Source organism: Macaca fascicularis, chromosome 4 (assembly GCF_037993035.2).
Source record: "Macaca fascicularis isolate 582-1 chromosome 4, T2T-MFA8v1.1".
NCBI lineage: Eukaryota > Metazoa > Chordata > Mammalia > Primates > Cercopithecidae > Macaca > Macaca fascicularis.
The window spans coordinates 33493696-33518670 of record NC_088378.1 but is presented as its reverse complement, the minus strand read 5'-3'; the positions used below and the strand labels follow the sequence as shown (position 1 = coordinate 33518670).

Sequence of the window (24975 nt, the reverse complement as noted above, 5' to 3'; positions counted from 1 at the left end):
TGCCAGGTGTCATTACGTTGGACAAGTTCTCACAACAGTTCCTAGAGATTGATCTGAGGCTCTGGTAGAGAACAGCAAGAAAGCAATTTAGAAAAGCAATAATAAAATGGATTGTGGCAACCCAAGTCTATTCACTGAGAATTACCTTAAATATATTTGCCATTTTAGTTTTCTGGAGCGTTTCCTTTGTAATCACATGAAACCCTAAGGAACTTTATTTTCTTTATCCAGGCTTTCAAATTACATCTGCAGAAGACAAGGCAAATAGTTATTTAGGTCAGCATAGTTTTCGTCTGTGTTTATTTTCTGTGTATATTACTTAACAAACAACATAAATGAAAAGGCACTTAGTCTTAACATAGAAGAACTGAAATCTGTCTTTTTAAATCTAATTCTAGTCAATTAAAATCAAACCAGAATGTATACTTCTTCGCTATCTTGAGGCAGAGACTGAGACTTTGGTAGAGTTGCTGATTTGTTGTTTGCTGAGCTAAAGATCTTTCCTCCAACACCCCACGCCAACATACTCACATATTCACAAAACACAACAGCGACCCTGTACAAGAAATCACCACCCTGGACAATCATTACCCTGACAAGAAATCGGCACATGCAGACATTTGCTACCAGGGGAGGGCCGCACAGCGCAGGCACTGCTCAGCTAAGCACCCTAGGAAAGACATTGCAGAGGCTTTGTCAGGGCTGCAGCTGACAGCTACCTGGGAACTGGGATTCACTGACTTGCCCAGCCTCCTTGCTTTCTCTATGCCTGAAGAGGATGAAGAAGACAATCCAGAATCAAGGCAGAAGAAGCAATTTCCTCTTTGCTCAAGAGGGATTTTGGCTAGCATCTTTCAAACATGAAATAGGACCCATGAAGGAGCTTTTCAGAACAATCAGCATATAGTGAATCACAAATGCTAATCTTTAGCATTTTAAAGTATGTTACATTTTCTGCTACATGTATTTTACAAAACAAACAAACAAACAAAAAAAACAAAAAACAAACCAAAAAACAAAAACAAAAACAAAAACAAAAAACAAAATGTAGGTAGCAACAACAACAAAAGGAATATGGTGATTGCCAAGCAGTTAATTGTTTTGTTATTTTCTGGATTTTATGATATTTGTGATGTTGTCAGCATTTTAAAATCTATCATAATGTCTCATTGTAAATATTCACTTTACTGAAAGAAAATATGGGTTAAGCACCACCAGAAAACCAAGAAACAGATTTTCCTTCCTTGAATAAGTCAATATAAAATGAAGATACAATGAAAGGAAAGTTTGGAATGTGAAAGGGAGCTTTTGGAGGCATGGCAGAGACATTAACACGAGTGAAGACCCCCCAAAAGAGAACTCTGATAGGTTTATAGACTTTTTCTTTAGGGGAGTTATATAAGGGGAAAAATTCTAGAATTTAAATATACACACAGAGGACTTCATAATTTTGAGGAAAAAATCATTTAATAAAAGAATCAAGCCTTTCATGTCTGTTAGACTCATCTACAGGGAGATCATTCATTTAACCAATACTATAGTCAGAAATATTCAATGGGATAATATGATATCCCTCAAGAACTTTTGAGAGATTAGCAATATGATGCCATATCCCTTATCAAATAATATTTTGCTAGGAATTAGAGTGTACTGAGTTTTTAAAAGACCATTGTATGAAAGAATTTGAAATTATTATTATGATTATTACTATTATTATTTAGCATAGAATGACAGAATAGCTTCAGGCACTAATAATCAGCCAAATAACTCTTACAATTGCTTGTTACAAACGTTTCCAGGCTGATAGTGGCCAAAACCCATTCCGATTGGGCAGCTGTACAATAGACTACCGTATTTATGTTTCCCTAGACTCAAGCCTGAAATAGGAATAATTTTCTGCCTTAGGAGCCACCTCTCCCCATCCTTAAGTCTTCTCTTCCATAACTGTCTGCTTTCCCTAGCTACCTCTTAATTTTTGTTGTTTACTGAAGTCCCGCTGTGCCATCATTACATGTGCCATGAAACTTGATCACTTAGCAGAGTTGGTGATAGCATACCCAATACCAGGAGGGGGTACAGAATCAGAAATGTGTTGAATCAGCTTCTCCTGCTGCATAAACTGCTCCTCCAAAGGGAGCTAGGCTCATTGGGAGCCTTTAATAATCCAGGCCACTGGGGTACCACTTCATAAATTACTATTTCTTCATGATAAGCTTTTCTCTTCAGTTGCAATTTCCTTGGCTGCTAGTGGTGACTGCTTGCAATATCCAAAAAAAAGTGAGAAAGTGGGGCAATGATAGGGAAATAATAGAAGCAGGATCCAGAGCTTGAAATAGTTTTAGAACAGCACTGCTGACTGTAAAACAGTCAGCTCTACTGAGTGGAGTAATGTTAGATGTTTTATCCATCCATCCATCTGTTCACCCAGATGGTAGAATAAATATTCTAAAAAAAACCTTGGATATTATGTGGGGAAAGTTGTAAGATTAAATGTAAAAGGGATACATATAATCCCTAAATTTAGATGTAAAAAATTAATCATACAATTACAGAATGGAGGATTCCTATGTTGAGTACTTGTGTCCACATGTGAGAAATAACAGGTGATTAAAAACAACATCAGCCAATAGCTGCAAGAAAACTCTGCAATCATGTAAACAGAATTAGAATGTCAATCTCAATGGTATAAGAGTTATTATTTTTTTAATGATGTTTGGCTCACATCGGGCCATTTGGTTCTGAACACCACGTTGAAGAGGAGCATTGTACACTGGAATTTGCAAACTGAAACTGGAAGATAGAAGTTTATTTCCCTCTCCAGTCATAAAGCTGTTGGAAAGTGCTACTGGGAGCTGCTAGTGACCATTGTTCCAGTTCTATGTGTGTTTGTGTTAGTGAGTGGTATCAACTTCTACCTCTATCCATAGAAAAATAACAATATTTATCCTCCTAAATCTGCTATTTCCTGAGTAAGCAAATTATCTTACATCTGTTTTTCAACAAGGGGATGGGATTTTAATACTAGTGCAGAGATGGTGTCGAAACTGCAGGCCCTATATATGACAAAGTATCAGACCTGGGCTGTATTCATAAAGATAAACAGAAAAGTGCTCCATGGAGATGCCTTCGTAAGCCAGGGCACATGAAAGACTGTCATCATAATTAGCATACAATCAAAAATTACAAAACACCAAGGCACTCTACCACCCTGTGATTGTTTGCCTCTATAACGATCGGAAGCATTCCAATGACTGGAATTATAGATAATAGAGCAACTTAGCGTAAATTAAAATATCAGAATCTTTAAAATGTTTAGATACTTATGAAGAAAAAACTGAATAATAGATATTATTTTTTGAAAATTATAGGAAGGCATGAAAAAGAAAAACAGATTTCAGAGATAAAAAAAGTCATTGACGGCCGGGCGCGGTGGCTCACGCCTGTAATATCAGCACTTTGGGAGGCCGAGATGGGCAGATCACGAGGTCAGGAGATCGAGACCATCCCGGCTAACACGGTGAAACCCCGTCTCTACTAAAAATACAAAAATTAGCTGGGCGCGGTGGCAGGCGCCTGTAGTCCCAGCCACACAGGAGGCTGAGGCAGGAGAATGGCGTGAACCCGGGAGGCAGAGCTTGCAGTGAGTGGAGATTGCACCACCGCACTCCAGCCTGGGCGACAGAGCAAGACTCAATAGATGGGCTAAATGGCAGACTAACTTCATTTAAAAGAGAATTAATGAAATGCAAAATAGAATTGAAGAAGCAAGAATACAGCAGAAAAAAAGAAAGAAAAGAAAGAAAGAAAGAAAGAAAGAAAGAAAGAAAGAAAGAAAGAAAGAAAGAAAAAGAATGAAAGAGGAAATACAGAGACTGATTTACCAAATTTATAATGAAGTAATGGTGCTTAAGCTCTAGGCCCCTCAATTGCATAGACCCTTCAGCTTATGCTCCTCCTTAGCAGTGTGTTTATATTGTTATATGTTGCTAAAAAAATTTGCAAAGTGAGATTTTTAACTGCAATTGATGAAGACTGCAGAATTTTTTCATTCCACTTGGCTTCTGTCATACTTTTTGTATGTTAGATAACATTGAAGAGTCCATGCACATTTTTTGACCAATGATGACTTGTGGCACTAAAACAGCTGTCAATAATAACCAAGCTAGAGGAGAGATTAAATATTTTTCATTCCCTCAATTGAAAAATATATTACATAATTATTGTCACAGAAAAATATGCACCCAAAGATGGAGAACAATAAATAATTATGGAGGTATTCTAGTAGTTAATGTACATATTACAATATTTTTCTGGATTTTATTATGTTTGTAGAATTTGTTTGTTTTGTTTCAATGTCTAATTTATGTGATTTACTTTTCTTATTCTAAAGAAATATGTACTTCATATCTAATTTTCTACTTGTACTTTTGTGTTCTTTCCCAGATTTTTTCTGGGAGTCTAAGTTTAAAGACTCCCAGATTGTCTAAACTGCAGGTCCCAAAAAACCTGGATCTGTCTCGGGAAGTATGAAAGACAGGTTGACACATGGAAGATAAAATGAGAAGCTCCAATTTAAGTTAACTAAGATTCAAATGAGAAAAAAAAAATTTGGAAGAGACAATATTTAAAGAGATATGTTAGAAAATTTTCTCAAATTGCAAGACTTAAATCTTAAATGGAAAAATGTACGTTAAGTTCTGAATAGTGCAAAACCAAAATCTTCACCTAAATACATCGTAATGAAATTGCAGATTATCATAAACAAAGAGAAACTCTTAAAAACTACCATAGAAAAGAAAGAAAGTACCTATAAAGACACTAATCAAATAAAAGTAGATTTTTTATTAGCATTCATTGATGTAGAAAGACAATGTAATCGTATCATCAAATGCTGAGGGAAAATGTCCACCTAGAATTTTATACACAAAACAATTACTCAAGATTAAGAGCTGAACAAACATATTTTCTGACACTTACAAACCAAGAAGTTCACCCTCACTAAATGAGTTATTTATCTAATTCCTGAGCAAAAAACAAACAAACAAACAAATAAGCCAGATGGAGGGCGTGGAATTCAAGAAAGGATAGTAAGCAAAAAAAAGGTGTTAAACCAATATAGGTATTGTCCACAAAAACAAGCAAACAAACAAAACCCAAAAACAAAAACAAAAAACCCCCAGCGACAACCAATTATGGTGAGTTTAATAGAACTAAAACACTAAACAGAAATAACATAAGATTTGACTCTCCCTGTGTCCTGAAACACTCTCCTCTCTTAGCTTTCTTGACATCACATTTTCCTAAAATCTCATTGCTCCTTCTCATTCTCCTTCATTGACATCACCTTCAAGTTCAACCTCTGAATGTGGTAGTTCTGTTACTGGTAGAAGGTGTCCAGGTTCTTGGTGTTTTGAACAAAGAATTGGACAAAATGCACAAAGCAACATAAGAAAAGCACAGATTTATTGAAATAAAGTATATTCCACAGAATGGGAGTGGGCTTGAGCAAGCACCTCAAAAGAGCCTGTTACAGAATTTTCTGGGGTTTAAATACCCTCTAGAAGTTTCCCATTGGTTACTTGGTTTACACCCTATGTAAATGAAGTAGTGGCCTGCAACCAGTCTGATTGGTTGCAGAAGGTGACCAAATCAGAGGCTGAAGTGAAGTTACAAAGTTACACATGAAGACTTGGCCTATGACCAGTCTGATTGGTTGCAGGAAGGGACCAATCAGAGGTAGTTTCATTTTTCATCTGCAAGGCAGAAAAAAGGTGGTGGTGGGGAGTTACAAAGGGAGTAAGCTTTGATTCTTTTGTTACTTGGGTGTGCAGAGGTGGGGTTTTCCTTTTGATTCAGTTCTAGGTAGTCAGTGTGAATCAGCCTGGGTTCCCTGCCTCCAGACCCTATTCTCCTGCCACAGTTTCTCATACCTGGTACTGGAACCCTCTATTTTTCTCTCTCTCCCTAGAAGGTTAATATGGTTTGGCTCTGTGTCCCCACCCAAATCTCACCTTGAATTGTAATAATCCCCACGTGTTATGGGCGGCACCAGGTAAAGGTAATTGGATCATGGGGGCAGTTTCCCCCATGCTGTTTTCGTGATAATGAGTGAGTCTTGTTTGAATCTGATGGTTTTATAAGTGTCTGGCATTTGCCCTGCTTGCACTCATTCTCTCTCCTGCAGCCCTGTGAAGAGGTGCCTTCTGCCATGATTATAAGTTTCCTGAGGCCTCCCCAGTCATAAGAAACTGTGAGTCAATTAAACCTCTTTCATTTATAAATTACCCAGTCTCAGTTATTTCTTCGTAGCAGCATGAGAATGGACTAATACAGAGGTCTTACTAATTGCCATGAATTTTTGACCCCTTGCCTTCAAAATTCGTATCTCTTGCTCAGGCCTATCCTTTGAGTGTCAGATCCACACATCTGACTGCCTACCTGACATATTCGACATGATACTTCACATCACAAATTCAAGATGTTTAAAAAGAATCTAGTTATTTCCCTCACCCATTGTAGACATCATTAGTCACCTATGCAGCTCTGTTTATCCTGTATTTCTGGTTGGCAGAGTCCTGATTTTATTTTAATAGACCATTTTAAAAAAGTAATTGTAGGGACTGGGCATGGTGGCTCATACTTATAATCTCAGCACTTTGGCAGACCAAGGTGGGTGGATCACTTGAGGACAGGAGTTCAAGACCAGCCTGGCCAACATGGTGGAACTCTGTCTCTACAAAAAGTACAAAAATTAGTCAGGTGTGGTGGCACACACCTGTAGTCCCAACCACTAGGAAGGCTGAGGCATGAGAATCACTTGAACCTGGGAGGCAGAGGTTGCAGTGAGCCAAGATTGCATGACTGCACTCCAGCATGGGTGACAGAGTGAGACTCTGTCTCAGAAAAAATTGTAGGTTTACAGACAAATTGAGCAGAAGCCATAAACTCCTTTCCACTGCCAACCCCTACAGAGTTTCCTCTATTACAATATTAACTTACATTAGTGCAGTACATTTATAACAACTGATGAACCAATATTGATAAATTATGATTAACCAAAGTTCATAGTTTACATTAAGTTTCACTGTTTGTGTTGTACAGAGTGGGTGTTGACCAATGCATAATATCATGTATCCACCATGACAGTATCATGCAGAATAGTTTCACTGCCCTAAAAATCCTCTGTGCTCTGCCTACTCATTTCTCCCCCTTCCTCCCCTCTGGCCCCTTGGAAACCACTGTTCCTTTTACTGTCTTTATAGCTTTGCCCTTTTCCAGAATGTCATATGGTTAAAATCATACAGTATGTTGTCTTTTCAGAATGGCTTCTTTCACTTCGAAGCCTGTATCACATTTTAAGTTAGATAGTTAAAAAAGGAGAAATGTACGTTTAGGTTTCCTCCATGTATTCTCATTACATGATAGCTTATTTCTTTTTATCACTGAATAATATTGCATTATACGGATATGCCACTGTTTGTTTATCCATTCACCTATTGAAGGACATCTTGGATGCTCTCAATTTTTGGCAATTATTAATAATACTGCTATAAACATCTGTGTGCAGGTTTTTGAGTGGGCATACATTTTCTTTCTTTTTTTTTTTTTTTTGAGACGGAGTCTTACGCTGTTGCCCAGGCTGGAGTGCAGTGGCGCGATCTCGGCTCACTGCAAGCTCCGCCTCCCGGGTTCCCGCCATTCTCCTGCCTCAGCCTCCTTAGTAGCTGGGACTACAGGCGCCCGCCACCGCGCCCGGCTAATTTTTTGTATTTTTAGTAGAGACGGGGTTTCACTGTGGTCTCGATCTCCTGACCTTGTGATCCGCCCGTCTCGGCCTCCCAAAGTGCTGGGATTACAGGCTTGAGCCACCGCGCCCGGCCGGGCATACATTTTCAATACATTAGGGTAAATACCCAAATCCTGGTTTTATCTTATTATTTGCAATTTCCTAACATATTTTGGGAAGAGAATTCTATCTTTAGTTTGGGAAAAATATCCTTATTGATACTAGAAAATATGAAGATCTCCTTTTTCCTGCATACTGTTGGTTGGGGGTAGTTATATTCTGCCGATAAGAACTGAGTATAGACTTCTGTAAAACTTTTAGAAAATCTTTCTTCACTTGTAGGAAGCATAGAGTGGTCAAGATGGCCACTTCTGTCTAAAAATGTACTGATACTGGAAACTGTTGCGGCTGTTGTGCCTGAGGATAAACCCATAAGGAACAGGGCAGAGTTAAGAGAACCACAGAGCAGCGGACTCAGAGCCCTAAAGTCCAGCACTTGGATCCTGCCCTACTGTGTACCTCTTAGTTATGTTAGATGACACATTTTCATAAGATTTAAAGCCCAGTAAGCCTGGATTTTCTGTAGACAAAGCATCCTATAGTTGTTACTCTCCTCTCACCTCCCTAGTTTTCCTTAGTCTTATAAACAACATCGTCAGTATCTGCATGATCTTTCAAGTCCCGAAATCTAAAAGTTGTCCTTGAAATCTTCCTTGCCTATTCCTCAGATACCTCTCCTGCACCCAATCCATCTTAAGTCTAGCTCTGTCTTCAAATATTCTTTAATGTATCCTTTTCTCTATGTTTCTGCAAACACACCGTAGTCCAGGCCACTATCACCTTTTTGCCACAATTACTTTGGGGGTCTTTCTGCTTTTGCTCTCGTGCCCTTCCAATCCTGTATTCAGGTAGCAGCAAAAGAAACTGAATCAGGCCCTGTGATTAAAGCTTTTCGGTGGCCTGTCACTACTCTTAAAACCAATACCCAAATTCATCCCCATAACGCATAAAACCCTGCATGATGTGGTCCTGAACCTCTGTCCAACTCAGTTCATGCCATCCTTCCACTGGCTTGTTAACCTCTGGCCACACTGATCTTCCGCTTCCTAGAAGACATCTATCCTGTCCCAGCTTGGAGTCTCTGTGTTCTAGTTCTGCTCAAACTGCCTACTGAGGGGTGACACCCTGCCTTGCCCAAACGCATGAACATGCTTTTCAGATACTTGGCTTCTTCTCATTTTAGGTGTCACCCAAATGATGTCTAAAATGAGATACTATTTAGGTATCACCTAAAATGAGAAAAGGCTTTCCTGAGCATACATTCTAAAGTTGGTTTCCCCATTTCTCTCTGTTTTAGTCCCTTGTTTCCTTTATAGTACTCCCAACAAAGTTTTATTTTATTTACTGCTCGACTTACCTTCCTATCCCAGAGGAAGAGAAGAGACAAGGGATTCTGTCTTAATTATTCAACATTGTGTCTCCAGCACCTAATCAGTGCATTACATATAGGAGGCTCTCAAACTTAGGTGCCAGATGAAAGATGAGTGATAACTTTTCTTGTTCTCATTTTTCATAGCCATGTCTATTGATCTCAATCAGGCATTCACCAAGATTAGATATTTTTTTTTTTAAACAAGAGAGTGACATAATGGAAAGGCAAAGAAAAAGGGAGAAGACAGAGGAAAAGCAAGAGGCATTTTATAATTTATCAAGCTACTAATATTAATAACCTTGTTTTAGAATTAATTGAAAAATCATTTCTGAGAATCCTAATGTTTGATCTAGAAAGCATAAATAAAGGTCATTATTTGAGTTTTACATTTTTATTCCACTTGAGTGGGAAAGCAATCTAGTTTAGTTCGGGAGAGATGACAGTGGATCCAGCCGTCACATCCCACTTGGATGTGTTTATAAAGTGTTTGCAGATCATGAGAAGGAGGTCGCTGGGGTTGCCATTCACTCCTCAGAGAAGTTTTTGTTTAATGTTTGTCTTATTGCCATGAGGAGAAGTATCTTTATTAATCTTTCAGAACTACATTAGATTGAATCAATTATAGACTTTCCATTAAGAAAATTAGATATTTTTTTCATATTTGCACTATGTGGACTGCAATAGACACACAAACCAAATATTCTGAGTAAACACTAAGCCTTTAAATTATGGAGCAATTTATATCGATTGATCAGGCAGATGGGGTTGTTTAGAAGCAGGGGAAGAAAGAAGAAAGATTTTAAAAACTCATTATCATTTAATCAATGACTAATATTTTTTAGTTGTGGTGATAAAGCTTTCACTTCAAAACCACACTTAGTCGAGAAATTCATTTATTGTCTGTCTTTTTGGAAGAATTTGAAGAGACACCACATAATTCTTACTACCTCTTTAGGGATATCAAAAAAGCTCTACTTTCAACATGTCAGTTCATTTTTTTTTCAATGACTGTTTCTGTTGTTACATATTTTATTTAAAAAACGATTATTTCATTCATTCATCAGATCACGTTCTGTTGTTCAGGTTTCAGATTTCCCTATTTGGATTACCTTCCCTTCTTCTTCCTAAATCTCTTAATGACCAAGTTCAAGTTTCCCTGGGGACTCAAACCCTCACCTGACAGCCCCACAGAATTCCTTCTCCCCTGAACTTCTATGCATCCTGAATTTAGCTCTGACTTTGTCTTGGTTTGTTTTACTGCTAATCCTATAGTCAAACAGTTTTTGGATTTCTGTGTAGCCAATCTCCTCCCCTCTAGGATCACCTCACCTCTCAGCCACTTGAGAGTGATTATTCGTACCACCTGATCCTGCAATAGCACTTGGTTCACAAGAGGTCAACACTTGATTCATGTCCAGCCAGTCATGCTTCCTTCTTAGGGAATTTAAAATTTGAATAAAGAGCAGCTGGTTCTTCTCCATAGGCCCCTTGAAAATAACTGTTAGAATCAGAGGTTGTCTATTTCCATGAAGCCAAAGCCAGGCATCCCATCTGGAGAGAGAGAAGACTGAAGCAGAAACACAGTGGGAAGGAAGCAAAGATGGAGGCAGAATAGCTGCCACGAGCCCTGATAGTTTCAGTCCTTGATTGCATGTCCTTACGATCTCAGGCTTCTCTGTTTTTCCTTTGGGTTCCATGAAAAATCCTGATATTTTGATAATAAACATACTTGAGTTGCTTTGGCTGGTTTGAAGATTTTGCTTACAAACTAAAGAACTGTGGACAAGATATACTTCTTGTCTCAAGAGTGCCTGTATGTTTTAGGATTTAACTGAATGTATGTGGAAAGAAAGGTCAGGAATGTCGTTTACCTCTCTTCTCAATGAGAACAGCACTGGGCTCCCAATCCCTACTTAACCTGTATCCTGCAAGTTCTAGTTTTTAAAATAATTGAAATGTTAGAAAAGTAATATAGGATTTTACTTTTGGAACGTATTGAACCTAATGAGAATGTTTTGAATTTAAAATGTATGGTTTCAGGACCTTCTGGCTTGGTGACTTAGGGCAAGTCACTTAATTGTTTTAAGCCTCTGTTTTTTCATATCTAAAATGGGGATGACAACAGTGCTGTCACAAAGGACTGTTGAGGGCATTTACTAGGAAACTGTGTCTGTTAGGCAGAGTACAGGGTCTGGCACATGGCTCGCAGATCTATCCATTAGAACCGAATATTGCAGATGAGAGGAAACTCCAATATTGGCTTTAACAACAAAGTAACTATTCTAGTGCACATAGGTGAAAAGGGCAGAGTTATGACAGGCTTCAGATGAGGTCTTACCGGAGATGTAGTTTCTCCATTCTGCCTTTTGCAATGTCATCTTCATCCTCAGGATGCTTCCCTTGGTCGCTTGGCAGATCTGGGCTGTCCCTACTTAGTAGCAAATCAGATACAACAGTTGGAACTATCACATCCTTATGCACACTACGCTTTAGCTCAGGAGAGGGGTGCATCATTTCAAATAAGCCTTACTAAAAACTCACTGGCTCTGATTAGATTCCTTATCATCTCAAGCATTGTAGGCAGGAAGCGGAATGGAATTCACTTATTGAGTTGGTAGCACCCAGTTCTGGCATAGGGATGGTGAAAGGAATAGGTCCCTAAGAAAATGTAAGGAACTCTTTCCGGAAGTAAAGAGAATAGATTTCAGGCAGTTGTCTTCTGCAGTGCAATACATTCAATAAACGTACCTTTCTTTTACCTTAAAAAGGATTTTTTTAAGAACCCATACAAAATAGTATATTATTTTATCCAGTATTATAATTATGCATGAGCTACTACAATTGCTGCACACATTTTTGTTAGTTTATGTCTGAATTGATTTTTACAAATGGATCTTAAGAAATGGTTTATTCTTAACCTAAAGGCTGATCTGAACGAATCTTTCTTTGTATTTTATTTGCCTTTTAAAAAATTCTTTTATGGGGGCTCTACTCTTCAGAGTCTGCTGAGGAAATGAGATTTTGGCAATGTTTTAATTCAAAAAGAGAAATCCTAGTTTTACTGTGCTGGATCTGGTTGTCTTTAGTTTCCATTATATTCCTGTTCCATTATTCCTTCAATAACTTTGTTCTCCCATGACTCTTCTTTATTGTTACCACCTTTTTTTCTGTTCTTTTCAGTGTCAAGTTTTCGGATTCAACTGAAGCCCTTGCTATCCGGTAGAGTCAGAGCCATCACAATTAAGGAGTCTTCATTAAGCTACAGTTTTTAATGGAACACCCCAGTGAGGTTTGAGAGTACAGCTTGATGGTCTATATTACATTACTAAGCCAATTTTATTGGTTAGTATATACATTTTACAAATTTATTATTCTAATTTCCCCAAAGAAATAATTTCCTTATTGATCCCTTTCATTTTCCCCCATTTTATTTTCCCATATTTTCTGATATCCTCTACTTCAACTTTTAAAAATTATAATCCACAGAAACAAATACATTTTATATTATGACCCAGTGTGTATACTCACAGAAACATACAGAAGACAAATTTCACGAAACAATGCTTCCTCTGTACAGTGCACTTTGGTGTTGTTACTGTGCTCTATTCTATTCATTTCCTTCCATCCTACTCTGTTATAAAAGTTGCTCTTTTACAAACCTGTAATTTGATCTTATGACCCACTGACATGTCTCAACATACCATTTGAAAATTATTGCTAAACTGTACTTTCTCACTAGTGATATTGTACATCTAGGGTTTATGATTGTGCTCAAGAGAATTCTTGTCTTTATAAGGCAAAAATGGCAAATATTTCTATTTCCATTTAAAAGAGCATTATATAAAATAAAAGTATTAAAAGTTTCCACTTAATAGCTGCACTGTTTAGAGCCCGCTGGAGCACATCAAGTGAGTATGCATGCCAATTAATGAAAACCAGATAAATTTTATGATTCAGTTACTCATTTTGTTAACTACCCAACACAGTGATGCTGAACACCTTGATTGTTTTGACTGTTACGAAGTAATTTCTGCACATCTGCCTCACCAGATCCATAATTTATATTCATCTGCCTCACCAGATCCATAATTTATATTCATCTGCCTCACCAGATCCATAATTTACATTTATCTTGTTATATGAGGCAGCATGATTACCACTAATACATTAAAAACCAATTTATAAAAGAAAATGAAATGTTAAATTATATTCAATTTACATTTTATTTACTGGGACTAAACTATTCATAGCAACAATGTGTTATTCTGGAGAATCGTCTACACATGGTAGTGTAAACTTTTTAATTATCATTAAGAATCAGAAAAATGAAGAGTATCTAAATAATCCAATTGATATTTTAAGGTATAAAAATGTAAGAATTACAAACATCAGATCATAAAGTTAGTTTTGGTCCATTTTTGATTCCACAACACATTGTTAAAATGTCAATGAAAATATTAATATGCATTTGGTATAAGACCAAACGAAAGAAATTTATAAATACATTTTCTTTTATTTACACATTTAAATGAAAGGGACTATCACCTTTAAAATGGGAAAAGCCTAAATCTCTCTTTCTTTCTACCTCTCCCTCCCATCCTTCTACCCTTCTGTACTCCATCTCCATCTGTTTATGTACAAAGAAGTTAATTGGCCTATTCTACACCTCTTGAAAGATGTATGAACCTTCATTTATTTATTTAAATAAGTCCTTGGTGGTTCTAACCCTGGAACACACTCTATAGAGTTGCCTATGCAAAATATAGCACAATGACTCATCAGCACCTAAAATTTGTAGCATCTGCTTGGTGAATTTTGATTTGGAACTGGTTCTTGATATTGTGTTTCTTTTCTGTTCACCATGTGTTAATATGTATGGTGTATTTTCCTCCATAAACAGTTAACAGTTTCTAATGTGGATACTTCAGTTTCAGGGATGATTGCCCATCTCCCTGAGGTGCCCATCAGGGTGCTCCAGTGAATTCTGTAATGTTGCGTAGTTTGCATTTTAATTAAGTCAATCCAAAACACGTTCTCCAAATTCAGTGAAAGTCTGTTCAGATATTTCTTTTGTGATGTTAAAGTCAATAATTTTATTTAAGTTACATGTAAGATAATAGACTTTAAATATTATACAAATTAATTACATAAAGTGATCTTAAATAATATGCTGACATAATTTTTTAACTTAAAACTATTGTTTTGTCCTATGTAATTCAAAAGTAACAAAATGATTTAAAAATTCTATGTTTTTTCAATCCTTTATTATTATTCAAGAGTTTGACTTCTGTAAAGAAATATAAAAATCAGTGGTGTATTTGGCTTCAGATAATCTGTTCTTGGCTCCAACATTATTAAACAGATAAGACTGTGTGTGTGTGTGTGTGTGTGTGTGTGTGTGTGTTTGTGTCTAGAAGCTGAGGCTAACAGGAGAATGTAATTGCCCATAAAAGTGAAATAAAAAGCCAAAATTCTTCTCTTAAGCCTTTTTTCCCTCCTTAGCGTAAAAGTAACTTTTAAACTTACTATTTACTTCATAAGAAATGTAGCAGTGGAAACATAAGGTCGGGGTGTTGAGAAAATTCAAGCACAAATAAACACATTGTGTGAACTGGCTTTTAGTTTTCAATTAACCTGGGCAAATTCAGCTGGTTACTCCTTTTCCCTTTTTCCCAGTTTTCAAAGTTAAAAAATTTATGGCTCTCAGGCAAAGATAGTGTGAACTCATGTCAAAGATTTTATTTAACTTAATCCATGAGGGAACCAATAAAATGTTAAAACTGGTATAAGAATTTGAGAAGCTACACACACATACGCACGCACACACACACACACTCTCTCTCTCACACACACACATTTCATAAAAGAATATTAGGATAAGATTTCTCAGATATAAAACTGTTACCTTTAGGGTTATCTCTCCACCAGACAGAACTTATTTGCATCCCTACTAGACAAAAACCTACAAGTTAACCTTTGCCTATGTGGAGTTGTAAAACAGACCAGTTGATAGAAAGACAAGCCCAGTAAGTACTGCACTGAAAGAATATCCAGAAATTTATTTTGCCTATTTCTAAGTTCTGAATAATGTTTCTGATGCCCATACTCTTAATACTCTTAATGTGGGAGTGTGTCCATAGTCCTTCCTCTATACTCACTCCCTTAGTGATCTCGCTCAGTCTTGTAGTTATAAGTAACATCAATATTCTCATGATTCCCATATTTATATCTGTAGTTCAGATCTTTTCCTTGAACTGCAGACCCTTATGTTCAACTGCCGGTGGCATGATGCACTTAGATGACTACTGGGTAGTTTAAATTAAACATGTCTAAAACTAAATTCTGTGTTATGTTTTCCACAAAATGCCTACTCCACTCACATCCCCCAGTAATACTTGCTCTGTCCTTCCAGATGACCACAAGTTATCAATATCTTATTTTGTCACACTCCATAGGCGATCCTTCAGGAAGCACTAGTCCACCTTTGATATGGTTTGGACGTTTGTCCCCTTTAAATCTCATGTTGAAATGTGATTTGCAGTGTTGAAGGTGGGGACTCATGGTAAGTGATTGGATCATGGGGGCAGATCCATCATGCATGGTTTAGCACCACCCCCTTGGTGATAAGTGAGCTCTTGCTCAGTCAGTTCATGGAGATCTGGTTGTTTAATAAGAGTCTGAGACCTCCCCCTTCTCTCTCTCTTGCTCCCCATTCTCGCCATGTGATGGGCTGACTTCCTGTCGCCTTACATCGTGATTGTAAGCTTCCCGAAGCCCTCAGCAGAAGCCAAGCGGATGTTGGCACCATGCTTCTTGTGAGTCAATTAAACCTCTTTCCTTTAGCGTCAGAACTGTGAGCCAATTAAACCTCTTTCCTTTATAAATTACCCAGCCTCATATATTTCTTTATAGTGATGCAAAAATAGCCTAACCCAACCTTCAAAATAAATCAGTGTCTAATTACTTCTCACTTCTTCTACTGCTACCACCTTTTCTATCTCTAGGTGTGTTCCTGCAGAAGTGTAGCGCTTCCGGGAGATAACTTTTCTAAATAAAACAGGGCCTTAATTTGTCCAAGGGTGAATGAGCAGTTCTTCAAACCTAAAGATACAAAACTAGCTCTCAAGAGAGCCCATTCTACCAAAACGTTAAAAAAGTATTAATTCTGACTTATAACTGAATGTAGCTATTTCTAATATCCCCAAGAATATATAAAACAACTTTCTTAAGTATGTTATGAATGTGCTTTTCTTATTCTCAAACTTTTTCTAATCATTACATAAGTTTTAATGGTCACTGTTCAAAATAATGGATTTCTATGATATATATGTCACTCTTCAGAGAACCTGAAATGTGCTGATACTTTAAATTTTTTAAATATTATTTTTAGTGAAGAAACATTCCATATTAGTTTTCTAGAGCCACCATTACTAAGTAACACAGATTGGGTGGCATAAACAATGGAAATTTATTTTTTCACAATTCTGGAGGATAGAAGTTTGAGATCAAGGTGTTGGAAAGGTCAGTTTCTTCTGGAGGCTTCTCTCTTTGGCTTGTGGATGGCCGTCTTCTCTCTTCATCTTCACGTGGTTTTCTCTGTATGCCTATCTGTGGCCTAATCTCTTCTCAAATTCTTATATCAGTCATGTTGAATCGGGGCCCATCCAAGTGACCTCATTTCACCTTAATTATTCCTTTAAAGGTTCTATCTCCAAATAGAGTCACTTTTTGAAGTACTCTGGTTTAGAACATTGACACATGAATTTTGTGGAGACACAGTTCAGCCAATGACACCCTCATATCAATAATGGGCACAAACATCATGCTCACTTAGGTAACTGGCATAAAGGTCGAAGAATGAGTCTGAGCCACCACCCTGCATGCCAAGATTCCGAAATCAAGTTGGAACTTAGGGTCCAGCCTGGGGCATTGCTTCCCTCCAGGTATACTTTGGGTGTGAGGTATGTATTAATCTCAGTTGAGCAAAGGAATAAAGTGCATATGTTTTTATATCTCTCTTAATTTAACTGAGATTAAAAGACATTAACATGAGATTAAAAAGTGGCATTAGCAGTTGAGTCACATCCTTTGCAAGTGGTAGTAAAAAAGAGTATACTCAGGGCTTGCAAAAATGGATTATGGTATTGTGTTTTGTTTTCATGTTAATCACAGATTATATTGTACACCAAATAACTCAGCAAATAATTCATATAACATCAAGAGAATTTCAACTTGTCAAAGTCCTTTTTTCCTCTGTCAGTAAGTAGGAAATCTAGAAGAGTTCTGTAGTTGGGGACAATAGGTTAAATCAGAGTAGGAGAAAATAGTGATGATTTTTTTAAAGCGCTAATTGAAGCCCTAAGTGTCTGTCAGTGTTCTGGTGCTTTGGGGCTGAAATCTGCTCTGTTCTTTAGTCGGTGGTGTTCACCATGGTAACTTCAATAAAAGTCCCCTCACAAATGTTTTTCTCCTAAAGTGCAAAGCACCTTTTTAAAGAAGAAGGCTGACAACCTGGTAGGAGTGGGTGTTTGGAAAATAAATGAAAAGTCTTCTGCTTTCTTCATAATTGCTGTGGGTGGTAGGAGGAGAGGAAATCATTGAGGGGACAAGGTTGAGTGGAGAAAATATTTTATCTTGTTTTGGGATAAGTATTAATTTGATTTTTGAGGTCAGAAATCAATTAAAAATACTAGAGAAGAAACTTTTCTCTTTCATAAAATGTCCTTATTTATTATTTATTTATTTTTGAGACGGAGTCTCACTCTGATACCCAGGCTGGAGTGCAGTGGCATGATCTTGGCTCACTGCAACCTCCGCCTCTTGGGTTCAAGCAATTCTCCTGCCTCAGCCTCCCGAGTAGCTGGGACTACAGGTGCCCCACCACGCCTAGCTAATTTTTGTATTGTTAGTAGAGATGGGGTTTCACCATGTTGACCAGGCTGGTCTCGAACTCCTGACTCAGGTGATCCACCTGCTTCAGCATTTCAAAGTGCTGTGATTACAGGCATGAGCCACTGTGCCCAACCAAAATGTCCTTATTTCTGATCTTAAAATTTGGACAATTTTTGGTTATCCAAATTCATGGGTCACTCTGGAGTATGAATGTTGTATGGGATAAGTTTTGCCCAAACCTAATTCAGTGAATTCTGCTTGGATCCAGATGCAACTGTCTGGACTACACTGGGAAACTTTACTAAGGCTGGACTTTGAGCACAGCTATCAAAATATCCTTGAGTTCCTTCTAATTCCTCCCCATAAAATGTGGAGGTGACAGGAGCCCAGGGGTTTTCAGTCTTGGTTTCACATTTGAATCAAGTGGGGATTTTTAGAAAATGCCAATGCCTGGGCCCTACCCAGAGATTATAGTTTAATTGGGCTGGGGTGACACCCAGATGTCAATTTTGTTTTTCTTTTTCGAGACAGGATATTGCTTTGTTGCCCAGGCTGCAGCATACTGTCACAATCACTGGCTCACTGCAGTATCAACCTGCCCTGCTCAAGTGAACCTCCCACCTCAGCTTCCCAAGTAGCCGGGACCACAGGCAAGGACCACCACTCCCAGCTAATTTTTTTTTTTTTTTTTGTAGAGATAAGGTCCCACTATGTGGCTCAAGCTGGTCTCAAACTTTTGGGCTTAAGCAATCCTCCTGCCTTGGCCTCCCAGAGTGTTGGGATTACAGGCATGAGCTACAGTGCCCAGCCCAAATGTAGATTTTTTTAAGCACCCAAGGCAATTTTAATATCTAGCTAGACTTGAGAATCACTGTATTCGCTGATCTCAATTCACTTCCAGTTCTATCATTCTAAGGCCTCTACCTACAAATTGACTGAAGCAGGATTTTATTCTGATAGGAGTGCCAATTTAAGTAGCTTTGCTTTCCATTTTGTTACATATCTTTCTGTGCAAGACTCAAGAAAGAAAGGCCTTAGCTTTTAATCTAAGGAACCCAACATCTTTATTCTCGTTTATCCCACTCAGTGTCCAGATTAAGCCCCCAAAGTCATGTCAGTGTTTAGTGCAGATGTATGTTTCCACTTTTAAAACACATTGGTTTTCAAAAGTTTTATTTCTTAAAGTTTGGTTAAAAGATATTCACTAGATTCAATGTTTTATATATTAAATTCACTAGATTCAATATTTGCTATAAAAAGATATCTCTTTCATTTGAGACAGAGTCTTGCTCTGTTGCCCCGGCTGGAGTGCAGTGGTATGATCACCAGCTCACTGCAGCTTTGACTTCCCAGGCTCAAGCAATCCTCCTGCATCAGCCTCCTGGAGTAGCTAGGATTATAGGTGCATGCCGCTATGCCTGGCTAATTTTTAGATTTTTGGTAGAGGCAGGGTCTCCCTATGTTGCCCAGGCTGGTCTCAAACTTCTGGGTTCCAGTGATCCTCCTGCCTCGGCCTCCCAAAGTGCTGGGATTACAGGTGTGAGCTACTGCACCTGGCCTATATTATTTTTTTAATAGGTGTGGAAATGGCCAAGACAAAGCTAATAGTAGGGTTCTCGAATGACTATAAAACTCTTTGTTGGCATGGAGGATAATGTTTCTTTTTAGAATAGTGGTTCTTATCCTTGACAACACATTAGAATTGCCTGGGAATGTTTTTTAAAATCCTCATGCTTGACTGGGCACAGTGGTTCACACCAGTAATCCTAGCACTTCGGGAGACTGAGACAGGCAGATTGCTTGAGCTCAGGAGTTCAAGAGGGCAACATGGTGAAACCCCATCTCTACTAAAAATATAAAAATTAGTTGGGCATGGTGATGTGCACCTGTAGTCCCAGCTACTTGGGGAGTGAGGCAGGAGGATCACTTGAACCGGGGACATTGAGGCTGCAGTGAGCCAAGATGGTGCCATTGCACTCCAGCCTGGGTGACAACATGAGACTCTGTCTCAAAAAAAAAAAAAAAAAAAACAACAAAAAAAACCTTATGCTCTGGCTGTGTCCTAGACAAAATCAGAATCACTGGACCAGGTACCAGATTTTTAAAAACTCCCTAGGCCCTTTTCTAAAACATAGGCACTTTTCTAAAACACTGAGCCAGGGTTGAGAATTGCTTCTCTAGAATGAAGTTGTGTGTACAAATTGTATTGAGCAACTGGACGGTGGTGAAATAGTGAATATGTCAGTCATCACCTCAATTGGAAACAGCACCTTCCTTCCCCTAGTGGATAACATTGTCAGAGAGGATTATTCTTTTTTGCTAAAATTTTTGCTAAAATAGGAGAAGAAAGTTTCCTGTTCTTTACATGTTCTGAATTCTTAGACTGCAACCATTGTCTACTAAAGATGGCAAATGAAACGTTTCCTTTTTAAGCTGGTGAATGAAATCAAGGCCAGTCTTCTCACAGAGCTCTTTGAAGATGACTGAAATCATGGGTAAAAGGAGAACAAAACACAGAACTTTTTTAGAAAATGAATTTGTTAGGTCAAATTACAACTCCAAAAGACTCAATGAAGTATGCCTTTTAAGTTTCTGGTTTATTGTTTCCTGATAAGTAGAAATGCATTTCAGCATTATTCCTCTCCACCTAGGTGTAAATTGTGATATTCACTGTAGGCTTAGAGAGTCCCAAATCTTAGTACTGTAGTATCAAATGTGTGCTTAGTTGTCATTCATAAGCTTGGTTCTGGCATCTCCCCAAAGCCCAAAAATCATTATCAATAAGAAAAATCAAATAATTAAGCTTTCTGGCCTGAATCTGATCTATACCCTCTACCTTCAGCATAAAAAGCTATTATCTCATATGGCTAGTTAAACTCTCTAATCATGAACTTGGGTCAGGAAAATGATTTGCTAATTCTTTCACAAACAGAGTAAGAGAACTGATTTCCTCCCAATCACACATGCCAAATTCCCTTGCTGTCAGTGACTTGCACAGAAGGCCAAAGCTGACATACATGGTAAAGGATGATAAAAGTATTAATAGGAATAAGTTAAAAAAAATTGCCTTCATAAATTACATCTGAACTCTTTCCTTGAGATGACTGGAGTGCATGTTGCAAATTCAACAATTTATGGCCAGTTTCCTTTTATCCTTAAAATCACACAAAACAGGCAATTATTTAGAATGAAATAATTAGTTTAATATTTATAGACTTGAGAAAGAACTTGAATTAAAATTCAGTCTGTAGTCTGAATTAGCACCATCTGAATACAGAAAGAATTCTATATACATGCACAAATTAGTTTAATTAACATATATAGGTAAAATATATTTGTTTTACTTCATATGCTTGTTTTGACAGACCCTTACTGGGGTTACACTTATTTTTATTAGTTGGCTGGGCATGATACAGGTTGAACGCCCCTCAGTTCCAGGGCCTTGGCAAAATTAACTTCCAGTGGCTTGCCCGTGCCTTTGGTGAGCTTCAGGGATCTGACGCAACCTCGGAACGGAATGCTGGTGGTCAGGCCAAACTGCTTGAGGTCATCTGAAAAAGGCAACGCAAGAGGGCTCAGCTTTGAAATGCTCCTGCGCCAAATGTTAAGAGCATGTTTCAAAGTCACCTGTTAGCTTGAGATTAAATTGGAATGCTGTTCTATGCAAAGTTAGTGGTTTTGTTTTTAGCCTTACTAATAGAATTGTGAAGAAAGATCAACTGAAATTTTTTTTGAGACAGGTTCTTGCTCTGTTGCCTAGGCTGGAGTGCAGTGGTGCAATCAAGGCTTACTGCAGCCTAAACCTCCTGGGCTCCGGCGATCCTCCCTTCGCTGTGTTGCCCAGGCTACTCTCCAACTCCTGGGCTCAAGAGATCTGCCCATCTCAGCCCAAAGTGTAATTCCAGTGTTGGGATTACAGGCATGAGCCACCATGCCCAGCCTCAACTTTTTAATAGTTATATATTATAAAATCTGAAAACATCTAGAATATACATCTTAAGATATGAAATAAAGTGGTTTGGGATGAACAAATTTACAGTTGTGAATTAAAATCGTAAAATGTTAGTTCATGAAACAAAGCAATTGATCAAATACTTTTAAGTACTGACTTAGAACTTTTTGAAGGTGACTTTATCACTTTCTTACATTGTAAAAATAAATCCCTAAAGGTTAAGTAGTTTGGAAATTCATGTAGAATCTTCCTCTTATTATGGAGGTGCTTGTTTCAGCAGGCCTACTAGGTGTTAATCAGGATCCCATTTCATAGACTGAATGGAGAAGTACATTACCTCCTTCGTAATGTCTTGGAATGTATCCTGATTGAAGCAAAAGATCTTTTTAAAACCCAGAAGGCACTTTGGAAAGAGGAGCTGTCGTTGGGCCCCCATTGCATTTCTGTCAACGTTGCTCTGTCAACAATTGCTGAATATACATTTTGCTTGTTTCATTAAGCAAAGGAGCTTTATGTAAACGGGGACAAAAGTTCCTCTCGACAAAATGATGAAAGACCATTCCAGGAGGCTATGTTATTACAGTACTTATTAAGAGCCACTTGGCTTACTTCTCATCAAGTTGGCCACTCTTGTTTATGGGCACTTTAGGTAAATCTCTGCAGTTCACATGCTATGTTTAATGTGCTAGAGAAGGATTTTGAATGAGGATTTATTGCTTGGGTTTCTTTGTAATATAAATATAAACTCTATAATAACATAAGGGGGAAATTAGCTACGTTTAACCCAATGATTTCCAGAACTTGAGGAAATAAGTTCCATAACGTTTTATGATTCCTCTGGTATATTAATTTTAAAAAAATCAGTAAGAACACCAAGTTTGGCTCCAATTGCTGTTAAATGCCTCATATCTTTTATAAGCCAAATTCATTTCCTCTAGCTTCAATCTCTCCACAAATGAAACTTTGGGGGCTCTCATGAAAAGTTCAGTCCCATGTGGTTTATATAATATGTTCATTTTACACACTGGAAATTTAAGGTAAGGTGCTATTTATAGGAGCAGATTCTAAAGCTAGGAAGCAAGTACACATAAGCACACATTCTTAGACACATGTAAATATAAATGATTTCAAAACCACTAACATAAGAGAGCAAAGACATTCTTGCTGGGGTAGCCAACACTCACCTGGGAAGCCTCCAACAAACACAGGGTCATTTGTGTCAGCTGATGTAGATGCTGGGTTTAGGCTTTGGGCTTCCACCTGGTTCCCATCGACTGTGAGCTCGATGCGGTGTTTGATCTTGTTGGCAGTGACTTTATGCCATTGTCCATCACACAAATGCCCTGGAACCCCAGCATCGTAGACAGCAGTGAATCTGCCGGCGCCATTGTCCACATGAAACATCAGCTGGAAAGCAGGAAATAGAACAGTCACAGATGGTTTTATTAAAGAAGTATCATGATGTTTCACACATAAAAATGATCAGGTCTCTAGGAAAGACGTCGGCCAGAATCATTTGAACTGGATGTAACTGGGCATATTGAAAAAAATTTTAAAACTTGATAGAAATTAAAGTATAAATCTAATCACCAGGAGCCACAAATTATGTTCTTTGCTTTGGGGCATTGTTGGGAGTTAATAGGCAAGATACATAAAGCTGGTAATAATTCTGCTTTCAGAAAAATTTGAGGCCAGGTGACAAGAAAAGGACCTAGTGTACACAGGGAAAAATTCTACCTCAGATCTTTGTAGAATGTGAGAGTTCTTACTGAACCTTATAAAATTTTCTTAAAAGATACTGTTTAAAGTGACTATTTATTTGGTTTACAAATTCAAAGTAAAGGATTTTTAAAATTTTAAACTTTTGACGTTTTAATTATGTTTTTTCTTTCATGGATTTCATTTTATATACAAGATTAAGAGTTACATAAATTATATTTTGGAGCCCGTTTCATGTCACAGGTGCCAAAGACCTGAGCCAGAAGGCCAGTTAAATTCCTAACAATGAAGAACTTAGATTAGAAGTTCTGGTCTAAATGAGAAAAATCTGTTTTTAGTAATGTGGAAAGGCCCCTGAAATTTGAGATGACAGAATTCTTTTGAAGCTGGTGAAGAAATGAAACATATTGAAACATTAAAAACATTAGTCAGTTTGGCAACACATTTGACAAGGTAAAAGAAATGAAGTCTTAAAAAAGAAGATTAAAAAGGCAAGTAAATAGGTGAAAAGTTTGTAAACTCTAGTGATGTAATTATTACTGAAATGTTTACTATATTGGGTGGAGTTTGCATATAGATTGCATACTATATTGGGTGCATACAATATTGCATACTATATTGGGTAGCTTTTGCATGTAAAAGGAGCTTGGTGAGAAATGCACATGATAGTGACATATTGATGGTAACTGCCCTTAACAGCACTTGATGAAATGAAGCTTACTTGAAAAAGATGTAGTAAAAGTGTGTTTTGAAAATTTGGTAAAACTATTAAGTGTTGTTTATTTGTTCACCCTTTTTTACCTCTAAGCTGGTGGATCCTTTTTCCTGCATTACTTTTGTTTGAGGACAGTTTGAAAATTGAGCGGAAGGAGGAAGAAAGCAAGAAAAAAATAGTTTAGGTCACTATGTGATTTTTCTTCTTGGGAGGCAACACTAAGGGTAGAAACGTGAACTGAGTTGAAGTACAATTCCTATTTAATAGCCAAATAGAAAACTTGTGCAATTTCTTGTTCTGCCTTCTCTTTTTACCTGCTGCCTATAGTGCAAAGTTGTCTCACTGCAGGGCTTAGAGAGGTGTTTAGAATTTGATTATCAATTATTATCAATCTGACACACTACTTTTATAAATTTGCTGTTTTTTGAAATGGTATCTGGATGCTCTTTTAAAAAATTGAGAAACTGATATGTCAGTTG

General features: G+C 37.6%; 1 protein-coding gene across 8 annotated transcripts in view; it reads right to left on the bottom strand.

Moving 5' to 3' along the window:
• Nucleotides 1-21291: 21291 nt before the first annotated feature.
• LAMA2 (laminin subunit alpha 2) overlaps nt 21292-24975 on the bottom strand; it is a 611630-nt gene continuing 607946 nt past the window's right edge. For all 8 annotated transcript variants that reach the window (XM_065543374.2, XM_065543379.2, XM_065543380.2 and 5 more), the window contains 2 exons: nt 23247-23469; nt 21292-21661 (listed from right to left, as the gene is read on the bottom strand). In XM_065543374.2, the coding sequence (XP_065399446.1) occupies nt 21504-21661; nt 23247-23469 (381 nt within the window). In that variant the 3' untranslated portion in view covers nt 21292-21503. The remainder of the gene's footprint in view (nt 21662-23246; nt 23470-24975) is intronic.